The 12,542-nt window shown below is 45.0% G+C and overlaps 1 protein-coding gene across 2 annotated transcripts in view; it reads right to left on the bottom strand.

The window, feature by feature from the left end:
* BRPF3 (bromodomain and PHD finger containing 3) overlaps nt 1–11,399 on the bottom strand; it is a 72,434-nt gene extending 61,035 nt beyond the window's left edge. The window contains exon 1 of one of the 2 annotated variants that reach the window (XM_040337750.1): nt 11,030–11,399. Coding sequence is in view for 1 of the 2 variants with exons in the window: in XM_040337749.1 (XP_040193683.1) it covers nt 11,024–11,025 (2 nt within the window). In the remaining variant the exon portion in view is untranslated. Of the gene's footprint in view, nt 1–11,023 lie in introns of both variants that reach the window. The other variant, XM_040337749.1, reaches the window with a different exon arrangement.
* Nucleotides 11,400–12,542: the final 1,143 nt, after the last annotated feature.

A 12,542-nucleotide genomic window follows, 5' to 3' on the forward strand; every position in this document is an offset into this window, starting at 1 on the left:
GGACTTGCGTGTGTGTTCACTTCTGAGCGCGAACAGAGCATTTTAAAAATGTTTTTTATTATTTTACTTAATGCAAACATCCCTTGTAATAGGAATCTATTGCGACAGGTCCTCTTTATGGAGAGATGCAGGTTCAATAAGACCCCACATCTCTCCTCCAGGCTGGAAAGCACGAGATCCAGAAAAAGAAAATTCACTGATCATGCTGACAGCCGCGATCACGGCTTTGTTTACATCGAGGAACCCGGGCATCGTGCCCGGGCCTCCGACAGTCATAGAGATGACCATCCGGAAATCTCTATGGTTCTCATCTGGCGCCGGACGCTGGCGGGAGGGGGGGGGGGGGTTGGGGACGGCAGAAGTGCCACTATGATTGTTCTTAACGTGCACAGAATGGCTGGCTGCAAAGAATGATATCTAAATGATGCCTGTAGCTGCAGCATCATTCAGATATCCTCCCCGAAAGTCCGCTACATAATATGACGGCGTGTGGTAGGGAAGTGGGTAAGATACATTATTAGTTTAAATGAAGCTTAGTTATATGCCAAGAGGCTGTATATTCTGCAATATTTAACCACTTACCGACCGCGTAACACACAGAATGGCTCCTGTGGGCAAAGCAACAAGGCATTTCCCTGTTCTGCCTAGTGACAGGACACTGGTCTACTGCTCCCTGTGATCGACAGCAGTGACCAATGTCGTGTCACTGGTAGCCCAGCCCCCACACAGTTAGAATCACTCCCTAGGACACACTTAACCCCTTCCTCACCCCCTACTGGTTACCCCTTCACTGCCAGTGTCATTTACACAGTAATCAGTGCATTTTTATAGCACTGATCGCTGTATAAATGACAATGGTCCCAAAATAGTGTCAAGTGTCCGCCATGATGTCACAGTCCCGATAAAATTTGCAGATATCTAGATATCTGTAATATCTACATTGCTAATTAAAAAAAAATATATAATAAAAATGCCATAAAACTATCCCCTATTTTGTAGACGCTATAACTTTTACGCAAACCAATCAATATGTAGAAGAATACATATTGGCCTAAACTGAGAAAGAAATTCGTTTTTTTTATATATATTTTTTAGGGCTGTTACTGATTAAAATTTTCGTCTTCGGTTAATCGATTTTGTATTAATCGATTAATATTGATCATATATAAACGCACATACATTTTTCGGATCACCACCAAATATAGTCCCTACTGTAATATCCACAGACATCTCCCCCACTGTAATATCTACAGACATCTCCCCCACTGTAATATCCACAGACATCTCCCCCACTGTAATATCCACAGACATCTCCCCCACTGTAATATCCACAGACATCTCCCCCCACTGTAATATCCACAGACATCTCCCCCACTGTAATATCCACAGACATCTCCCCCACTGTAATGTCCACGTCATCTCCCCCACTGTAATATCCACAGACATCTCCCCCACTGTAATATCCACAGACATCTCCCCCACTGTAATGTCCACGTCATCTCCCCCACTGTAATATCCACAGACATCTCCCCCACTGTAATATGGCCTGCATCTCCCCCACTGTATAGGAAGATTAGTGCCTGATTAGTCTTACCAGAGAAGCCGGCCAAACACGAGCAGTTGAGGCCGGGTGATGACGTCAGCGTGCCGCTCGAGGCTCATCTATGCCGCCGCCAGGTGGACCAAGATGGGCGCCGCTCTGGGAGCTAGGCCGAAGCCGCGGCCTATGGCCGAGGCAGCAGCGGAGCTCTGCAGATCACGAGGTGTGCCGATCCGCATATGGTGACCCATTCGGATCACGGATCATTTACAATCCGTTGCACCACTAGTACCGATCAAAAGAATTTTGATTGATTAAAAAAATTAACGATTAATCAAGGAATTAATCTTTAATTTCCACAGCCCTAATATTTTTTGGGGATATTTATTATAGCAAAAAGTAAAAAATATTGCATTTTTTTTCAAAATTTACGCTCTTTTTTTGTTTATAAAACGCAAAAAATAAAAACCGCAGAGGTGATCAAATACCACCAAAAGAAGGCTCTTTGTCGGGAAAAAAAGGACGTCAATTTTGTTTGGGTACCGCTTCGCACGACCGCACAATTGTCAGTTAAAGCGACATAGTGCCGAATTGCAAAAAGTGCTCTGGTCAGGGAGGGGGTAAATTCTTCCGGGGCTGAAGTGGTTACATTTTTGGGAAACTCATTTAATGAATCCAAGCTCTGCAAGCTGAGATAACATGCACTGGCAATGTTATTGTTTTATTTGAATAAAAGAATTTAAGTAGTTCAACTATTTGTGATTAACCTAAAATCAGTTTTGATACCGCTGTTCTAGAGCACCTGTCATTTCAGATCCATCATGGCAGCACCTGTTAGCGGGCATCCACTCACCTGCTGTCGCGACGTCCCTCGCCTTGTTGTGTCACTGCCGCATTACCAGCTATCCCATTAAAGTGAATGGGATGTTCAGTGAGTCAACAGCGGGTCAGAGGAGGAGCCGCTGGAGGACAGATGGAATTTCCTTTCCTCAAAAATTATGATTTAAATCAAGTCCACCCTGTACTCAGTAGCTTTTAAAGCCCCCTAACCCACACAACTTTGATTTAGAATGGGAGTAAATGGACAGTGCTGTACAGGGCCGCCATCAGGGGGGTACAGGCAATACTTTTGTAAGTGGTCCAAGTATCCCTAGGGGCCCGGCTGGCTGGGCACGCTCCCTGCCTCCCCCCAGCAGCACGTGAAATTAAACTGTCATCTGCAGGCAGGTGACCGAGGCCAGCACTCGCTCCGCTTACTTCCCTGCTAAGGCGGAACATGCTGGCTGCTGCTAGGTTAGCTTGCAATCTGTGAAAGTGGACCCAACCAGACCTCTCAGGAACATGCAGATATGAGAGAGCAGCATGGAGGGTAAGTCACAAAGAGTTAGTGTGTGCTGCTGCCTGTGCCCCACCTGAGGCTTACAAGCTGGCATGATGGAGTTGCATGGATGAGAGCTACATAGCGGAGAGCCTCTTCACTATGTAACTCTCATCCCCACCCAGAATCATCATTCTCATCCATTTTCACAATGCAGCTCCATCATCTTCATCCCCACCAAGCATCATCCATCCCTCTAGTATGCCCATCAATCCCTCTAGTATGCCAAACACCACCCAGCATCATCCATCCCTCCAGTATGCTCATCCACACCCAGCATCAGCCATCCCTCTAGTATGCCCATCCACACCCAGCATTAACCATCCCTCTAGTATACCCAGCATCAACCATCCCTCTAGTATGCCCTTCCACCCCTCTCCATAATGTATCCTCACCCATGCCCAGCTTCATCCATCCCTCTCCAGGATTCTGGGCTTGGATGGGCATACATTGTGGAGAGAGATGGATGATGCTGAGCATGGGTGGGCATACATTGTAGAGAGATAGATGATGCTGGGCGTGGGTGGGGATACATTGTGGAGAGGGATGGATGATGCTGGGCGTGGGTGGGGATACATTGTGGAGAGGGATGGATGATGCTGGGCATGGGTGGGGATACATTGTGGCGAGGGATGAGTGATGCTGGGCATGGGTGGGGATAAATTGTGGAGAGGGATGGATGATGCCGGACGTGGACGGGCATACATTGTGGAGAGGGATGGATGATGCCGGACGTGGACAGGCATACATTGTGGAGAGGGATGGATGATGCTGATAGTGGGTAGATTGGAACAGACAGAATCTGGAGCAGCTGTACATAGTAACCAATCAGCTTCTATCTTTAGTATGTTAAAGTGGTTCTAAAGCCTAAATACATTTTACCTTAACCACTTCAATACTGCCCACTTTCCCCCCTTCCTGCCCAGGCCAATTTTCAGTGCCGTCGCATTTTAAATGACAATTGCACGGTCATGCAACACTGTACCTGAAAAATGTTTTTTTTTGCATTTTGTTCCCACAAATAGAGCTTTGTTTTAGTGGTATTTGATCATCACTGGGGATTTTATTTTATGCTAAACAAATAAAGCTTGAAAATGTGGAAAAAAAATAAAATCTTTGTTTCTGTTATAAAATTTTGTAAATACATTTTCTCCTTCACTGATGGGCACTGATGAGGCATGCACTGACGAGGTGGCACTGATGATGGGCACTAATAGGCGGCACTGGCTGGCATAACTGATGGGCACTGATTGGCATCCCTGGTGATCACGGGTGGGCTGTACTCATAATCAGTGCACCCCCTGTCAGGAGAGCAGCCGATCGGCTCTCCTCTACTCGCGTCTGTCAGTCTGTCACATGCTGGTAGGTTAATCGAATCGTGTTTAAATTTGGCCCTAGTATATGAATGTCAGTTAGGGACCTTGGTTTGTAAGCTCCTTGATGGTAGGGACTGATGTGAATGTACAATGTATATGTAAAGCGCTGCGTAAATTGGCGGCGCTATACAAGTACCTGAAAATAAATACGATTGATGAAATTTTAGCTGAGTACACCCCTCACATTTTTTTACACTTTTCTACAATGTAAAGTAGTGAGTGTACAGCTTGTAGAACAGTGTCAATTTGCTTTCTCCTCAAAATAAGTGGTTAAAAGTAAAGTAAAGATTTGGGGTCTTTTTGACCCCAGATCTCTCCATAAAGAGGACCTGTCATCCTTATTTCTATTACAAGGGATAAATACCGTACATTCTTTGTAATAGGAATAAAAATGCTAAAAAAAAAAAAAGGGACATGTAATAGTAAAAATAAAAATGTTATGTGCCCCTGTGCTAACGTGCAGAAGCGAGCGCATACATATTTAGACGTTGCTTGAACCACGTGCAAAGTATCACCCAGAACATTAGAGCAAGAGCAAAAATTCTAGCGCCAGAACACTAAATAGGTATCCTGTAAACATTTTTAAAGGCGTCGTCTATGGAGATTTAAGTACCGTAGTTTGTTGTCATTCCATGAGCGTGCGCAATCTTAAAACCTGACATGTTAGGAATCTATTTACTCAGCATAAGTTCATAGTATACAATAACAAATTTAAAAATTGGTATATATTGGGTTTTGTTTTTTTTTAAAGTGTATTTTTCCACCCAAAATTACATTTGAAAAACCACTTTGCAAATACCATGCAACATAATAGAATGCAATGATCGCCATTTTCTTACCTAGGGTCTCGGCTTAAAAAAAACACAATAAGATATTAAAGCGGTTGTAAACCGCATATATAATTTTTTTACCTGCAAGGCAAAATGCATAATCAGCTAGTATGCACCGCATATTAGCTGATTATGAAATACTTACCTCAAAACGAGGTGAACAACACTTACCTGGTTCACGCCGAGCGAGATGTCATCTTGCTCCGGCGTGTCTTCCAGGTATCGCCGCTCCAGCGCTGGGATTGGCTGGAGCGGCGATGACGTCACTCCCGCGCGTGCGTGCGGGAGATTTAAAATCGGCAAGGTCCGGCGGCTGCCGGATCTTTCGCCGTGGATTCCCCCCTGCGCATGCGCCGCCCGCATTGCGAGGGGAATATCTCCTAAACCGTACAGGTTTAGGAGATATTCTTTATACCTACAGGTAAGCCTTATTATAGGCTTACCTGTAGGTAAAAGTCAAAAATAAAGGTTTACAACCGCTTTAAATATAAAAAGTTTGGGGTTTTCTACCAAAAAAACAGTGATTTAAACTTGTAAACAAAAACTCCCAAAAAAAAGCTTTGTCTAAAATGTTTAGCCATCAGTATCTGCCCTCACCCCCTCCTTACAATCACCTGAATCCTCATTTAAATCAGCACTGTGCACATCTGCAGCTCTTCTCTCCCCTCACTTCCTGGTCTCACAGTCTTTGCCGAGGCAGTGGGAGCCATTAGCTCCCGCTGCTGTCAATCAAAGCCGGTGATGGAGAAGGGAGTGGAGACGAGTCCTGCTGTCTGCGATTATGGATGGAGCAGCAAGGCTCAGGAGCGAGCCCCCATGAGTGGCCCCACAGAAATGGCTATGGGGGCATTTACTGGAGGGGAGGAGCCAAAAACACTGGTGGGGGGCCTGAGAAGCGAAGGTTCGGGCTGCCTTGTGCAATTCCATTGCACAGAGAAGGTATGCATTACCTAGGTTAAAAAAAAAAAAAAAAAAATTGTTGGTTTAAGTTAAACTTTGAAAACAAAATCTAGAATCTGGATTGGTCATTATGCACTAGGACTCAAAAGAGTTTGGATCACAGTCTGAATCTACCCGCGTGAGCCTGCCAGGAAGTTATCTGCACTTTGTCAATGATCTGTGACTGGGTAATTTCCTGCCCCGCAGCTGCGCACATACAAGGTGAGTGACTGCGGGACATGGAAAGCCCCAGTTGCTTATGATTGGCCCAGTACAGGTGACAGTTTCCTGGTGGGCTCAGGTGGGTTTGGACTAGAATGCGAATATGCTCAAGCTCATCACTACCAAGCACAGCTTTTGCCAAATTTCAGGTAAAAATCAATGACAAGCTCAGAATAACTTATTTAACCACTTCAATACCCAGCCATAGTAATATGTCCACAGATGGGATCTCCCATCCTGGGTGGATGTCATATTGCGTCCTGGGCTTTGTGGGGGGATATCTGAATGATGCCTGCAGCAAGAGGCATCATTCAGATATCCTTCTCTGCCGGCGATTCTGCGCACGATAAGAACGATCATAGCGGCAGTTCCGCCGCTTGATCATTCTTATAGGCGGCGGGAGGGGACAACCCCCGCTCCCGCCACCATCGAGTGCTTCTCCGGACTCTCCCGTGCCATCTGAGGCCCGGAGAAAGAATCGTCCGGCGCCTTGTCACATGACGAGCATAGAGATGACTGGTGATGGTCACGACCTATGACCGTCGGAGGCCCGGGTGCGATGTGATGTCACGCCCGGGTTCCCAGAAGTAAACAAAGCCACGATTGCGGCTAGTAAGCATGAGATCAGTGAATTTTTTTCCCGGCTCTCATGCTTTCCAGCCTGGAGGAGAGTTGTGGGGTCTTATTGACCCGCATCTCTCCATAAAGAAGACTTGTCACACACCATTCCTATTACAAGGGATGTTTACATTCCTTGTAATAGGAATAAAAAAAGATCAAAAAAATAAATAAAAATATTTAAAAACGCCCCTGTCCCTAGTAGCTCGCTCTCAGAAGCGAACGCACACGTAAGTCCCGCCCACATACGTAAACGCTGTTCAAACCACACAGGTATTGCCACGTGCGTTAGAGCAAGAGCAACAATTCTAGCTCTAGAGCCCCTCTGTAACTCTAAACTGGTAACCTGTAAAAAAAATTCAAAGCATCCCCTTGGGTGATTTTTAAGTACCAAAGTTTGGCGCCATTCCATTAGTGTGTGCAATTTTAAAGTGTGACATGTTAGTTATCCATTTACTCAGCGTAACATCATCTTTCATATTTTACAAAAAAATTGGGGTAACTTTACCGTTTTGTTATTTTTTAATTCATGAAACCATTTTTTTCCAAAAAAAAGGCATTTGAAAAAATTATTGCACAAATACCGTGCAAGATAAAAAGTTGCAATGACCGTGATTTTATTCCCTAGGGTGTCATATATATAAATAATGTTTGGGGTTCTGAGTAATTTTCTATCAAAAGAATGATGATTTGTACATGTAGGGTAGAAGTGCCAGAATAGGCCCAGTGTGGAAGTGGTATAAAAGCCCTGTATTGAAGTCTTTAAAATAGAGAAAATATTATACATATACCAATACACTTTTGTTTCCAATTCACCAAATGATTGATGAGTGAACACATAACTAATAAAAACTCTGGCCAACACTTTTATCACTACACTTGTGTTACGCGGGTGACAGCAGGTCAAACACAGAATAAACACATATGCAAGAAAAATGAATGCATTTCAATAAGTCTTACACCACTGCAGTGCTTAACCAAAAGTACAGCGTGCTCCTTTTTTTTCCCACCTCAGAATGCACCATATACACAAATGCAAAAGAAAAATATTTAAAAATACCAAAAACATACCACAAGCACACTAAATGCTTGCAGAACTCAGAGGGATTGCGGTCCAAACAAGCCCTTAAAGCAGAACTAAAGTCACACAGTAAAAAGATTGCAAGCAGGATTACATTGCAGAAGAGAAATGCGCTCGCTCTTCTGCAATAATCTACCTGCCTGCACAGAGGCTACCTGCCTGGGGAGAACTCAGGCATGTGAACTAAGCTGTGCTTGTGCAGCTCAACTTATACAGCCCGCCCAGTCTCTGTGCATTGGGGTGACTGACTCCTGTGAATGCTTAGGAGTGGTGCCATCCTGCGCCAGCCAATGAAGATGGCCAAAGATCAGCTCACAGCAGAAAATCACAGTGTTCCATCGAGAAATGCCCCCCGTCGAAAAAAAATGCCTCCAATGGGTATGCGCAGTAATCAACATCACTTCAACTGATATGTTGATCAGCTGGCGTGACGTCAACACGCACAGATCGTCGGTGGCAGCATTCGCCGATCTGCTAAGCTTCAAGGGTGAATGAAATTTTGTCAGATTCATCCTCGCTCTTGCGGGGTGGGTTGTGGTGGTCTTGAAGGGTGGATTTTGTGTATGTTTTAACCCGCCCTTAGACACAGCCAAAACACGCTGTTGATCACACTGAGCCAGCCATGTGACAGAAAACACAGCATTTAAAGGGGTTGTAAAGGTACACATTTTTTTTCCTAAATAGCTTCCTTTACCTTAGTGCAGTCCTCCTTCACTTACCTCATCCTTCCATTTTGCTTTTAAATGTCCTTATTTCTTCTGAGAAATCCTCACTTCCTGTTCTTCTGTCTGTAACTCCACACAGCAATGCAAGGCTTTCTCCCTGGTGTGGAGTGTCGTGCTCCCTTCCCTTGGACTACGGGAGAGTCAGGTCTCCCACTAACACACAGCTCCTATCTCTATCTGCAATGTAGAGAGCATCCTGACTCTCCTGTAGTCCAAGGGAGGGGGCGAGCATGACACTCCACACCAGGGAGAAAGCCTTGCATTACTGTGTGTAGTTACAGACGAAGAAGAACAGGAAGTGAGGATTTCTCAGAAGAAAGAAAGACATTTAAAAGCAAAATGGAAGGATGAGGTAAGTGAAGAAGGAGGACTGCACTAAGGTAAAGGAAGCTATTTAGGAAAAAAAAAAAATTGTACCTTTACAATCCCTTTAACCACTTAAGGACCACCTCCTGCACATATACGTCGGCAGAATGGCACGGCTGGGCACAAGCACGTACCTGTACGTCCTCTTTAAGTGCCCAGCCGCGGGTCACGGGCGCGCGCCCGCGACCCGGTCCGAAGCTCCGAGGCCATGGGACCCGCGGACCCGATCGCCGCTGGAGTCCCGCAATCGGTCCCCGGAGCTGAAGAACGAGGAGAGGTGTGTGTAAACACAGCTTCCCCGTTCTTCACTGTGGCGCTGTCATTGATCGTGTGTTCCCTGATATAGGGAAGAACAATCAATGACATCACACGTCCAGCCCCGCCCCCCTACAGTTAGAAACACATAGGCGGTCACACTTAACCACTAGGGGACGCTGAAGGGGTTAACTCCCAAACTGCCAGTGTCATTTTCCCAGTAAACAATGCATTTTTATAGCATTTTTTGCTGTGAAAATGACAATTGTCCCAAAAATGTGTCATAATTGTCCGATGTGTCCGCCATAATGTCACGGGCACATAAAAAAAAAAAAAACGCTGATCGCCGCCATTAGTAGTAAAAAAAAAAGAAAAAAATTATTAATAAAAATGCAATAAAACTATCCCCTATTTTGTAAACACTATAAATGTTGCGCAAACTAATCGATAAACGCTTATCGCAATTTTTTTTTTACCAAGAATAGGTAGAAGAATAGGTATCGGTTTTGTAGGTATCGGCCTAAACCGAGAGAAATTTTTTTTTTTTTTTTTATATATATATATTTTTGGGGGATATTTATTATAGCAAAAAGTAAAAAATATTGTTTTTTTTTCAAAATTGTCGCTCTACTTTTGTTTATAGCGCAAAAAATAAAAACCGCAGAGGTGATCAATTACCACCAAAATAAAGCTCTATTTGTGGGGAAAAAAGTAACGCCAATTTTGTTTGGGAGCCACGTCGCACAACTGTCAGTTAAAGCGACGCAGTGCCAAATCACAAAAACTGGCCGGATCCTTTACCTGCCTTTTGGTCCGGGTCTTAAGTGGTTAATACAGGCAAAACCTGCCCCGCAACAGCAAGGCAGAAACTGACAAGTATGTTCTACCTCCGCTGTTTGCATAGCGTCAGATACTGCCTGCGACGATGTGCTCATGCGCTGTGTTGACATCGTGCCAGCTGATCAACATATCAGCTGGAGTGACGTTTGTTACTGCGCATTCACAGACCCATCAGAGGCATTTTTCGATAGAACACTGGCACGGGACTGGGATGTTGAAGCAAAGGTAAGTGTTTAGCTCCGCTTTAGAGTCATCAACAAACTTTAAAAACAAAAGATAGCAAAACTATGCAGATCAACCAACATAAAAACACTATAGATTGTTGTAGTTCAGACTGGCAGAATATATTTTGTATTCTCCAACCACAACAGAGGTTCTAGAACGGTAAGGTCTTGTTTACACCAGATGCAGACATTTTAAATGCAGTATGAACACGCAAATTATGTATTCCAATGAGCCTAGTATACACCATTACGGTAATTTCACATGCATTTAAAAATAGAAAAAGTACAGAATGCTATTTATTTTTTTGCATGTAAACAACACACCACAAACGCATGTAAGCGCACCTCAAATTGAAAAAAAATAAAAAATCATAAATAATAATGCCAAAAAATGCACCGCTAATGCCTGTAGATGCGCACGCAAGAACAGGACATCGAACAGTGTAAATGAGCCCTAAATCTACTATTTGAACACATATACTAAGGGCACCCCTAAAGAAAAACATTGCTGTCCTCTGTTCAGCAAGGGTCTAGTTCTTAGTAAATAGCAGCAGGTACTGGGGTGCAAGTAAAGTGCATGTACACAAAACAGCAGGACAAGACACACACTACACGTCACACAAACAGACATTTACTCGTCTGAGGGGTCAGGCTCCGTTATAGGCGGCAGGCGAGCTGAAGTGTTGCTTAGGAATGAGGTACACACAGCGCCATCGTCATAAGAAATCTACATCTGTCACGGTGGGAGCAGCTGAGAAAGAAGGTAGGGGGAGGGGGAAGGATAGCTAACCAGTACGGGGAAGATGAGAGTGACAACTTCGGGCAGCAGCTGTTCCTTCTTCCGGTTCCGGAGCATTCCGCTGCGACGGAGGGGGGGGCAGGGGGCAGGGGTGCGCACGCTGAATGATGACGTCACGCGTTCTGGGCCCCCCTACTGGCTGAGCTGTATCAGTGCTACGCTCTGCTGGACACCTCGGACTCTGGCTGGGGATCTGCTTCAGCTGGAGTGCCCTTCCGTTCTGCGCATGCGCGAGCACTTTTCAACGGAGCGCACTATTGGATAGATTACCGGAAGCACGGGACCGGAAACTGGGTACTTGTGTTTACATATGGGGGCTCAGCCCCCACCCTTAAAGAGAAACAAGGAGACGCGGAATATGAAGGCTTAGAACGAATCTGCACTGTGCACATACACCGAACAGTTAGATAAAATAGTTGTGAGTGCGCTGACCAATGCTTGGAATAATATTATAATACCTGATTTGTATAGCACCAGCAGATTGCATGTTAAAAACAGAAATGTGATAACTTTTGGTCGTATCCTTGAACTGTCAATCGAGATCCACTTCCCTGTCTGTGACATGTTGATTGAATGGTTTGCCTACTATAGATCAATTATTCCTTCTGGTAGAGATCGATAGGAAAATAAATTGATCATTTACTAAGCGTGTATAGCCACTGTAACAATAAACTTCTCGATCTGTTCAACAAGTGTAAACTCTAGACTGTTATCAGTTAGAATTGCTTCCTGATACCGCCTGTGGAACACAAAACCATTATGGAGATGAGCAGGAGTTGTTATTTAGTCCTAATACGCCCTGTCCTAGGGTGACAACACTTCTCAGTATGGTTGCCACCACCTCCCATTGAACCCGAACACATATTAATTACACAGGTTCTGTGTCTGATTAAATAGGAGCTCCACCCTAAAGTGGAACTTCTGCTCATCGGATTCCCCCCCCCCCCTCTGGTGCCACAATTGGCACCTTTTTGGGGGGGGGGGGCAGGATACCTGTCAAAGACAGGTATCCTTTCCCACTTCCGGGAGTCCGGTCATGGCCGTGACGTCACCGCGGGTCTCCTTCCTCCTCCTCCCCTGGCTGCCGGGCTAATTGGAGAGAGAGGAGCGGAGCCTCGGGCATGCGCAGTAGGGTTCCCGGCACAAAGCCGAATGGCCACACTGCCGGGTTCCCTTACCCGCAATGGCGACGGCAGCACCCGACAGCTGATGGGAAACATCAGCTGCGGTGCCGTCATCGAGGGACACCAGGACAGGTAAGTCTCCATTTATTAAAAGCCAGCAGCTGCAGTAAGTGTAGCTGCTGGCTTTTAATTTTATTTTTTTTGCCCAGAACACCCCTTTAAGGT

The sequence above is a fragment of the Rana temporaria genome, chromosome 2 (genome assembly GCF_905171775.1).
Source record: "Rana temporaria chromosome 2, aRanTem1.1, whole genome shotgun sequence".
NCBI classification, from domain to species: Eukaryota; Metazoa; Chordata; class Amphibia; order Anura; family Ranidae; genus Rana; species Rana temporaria.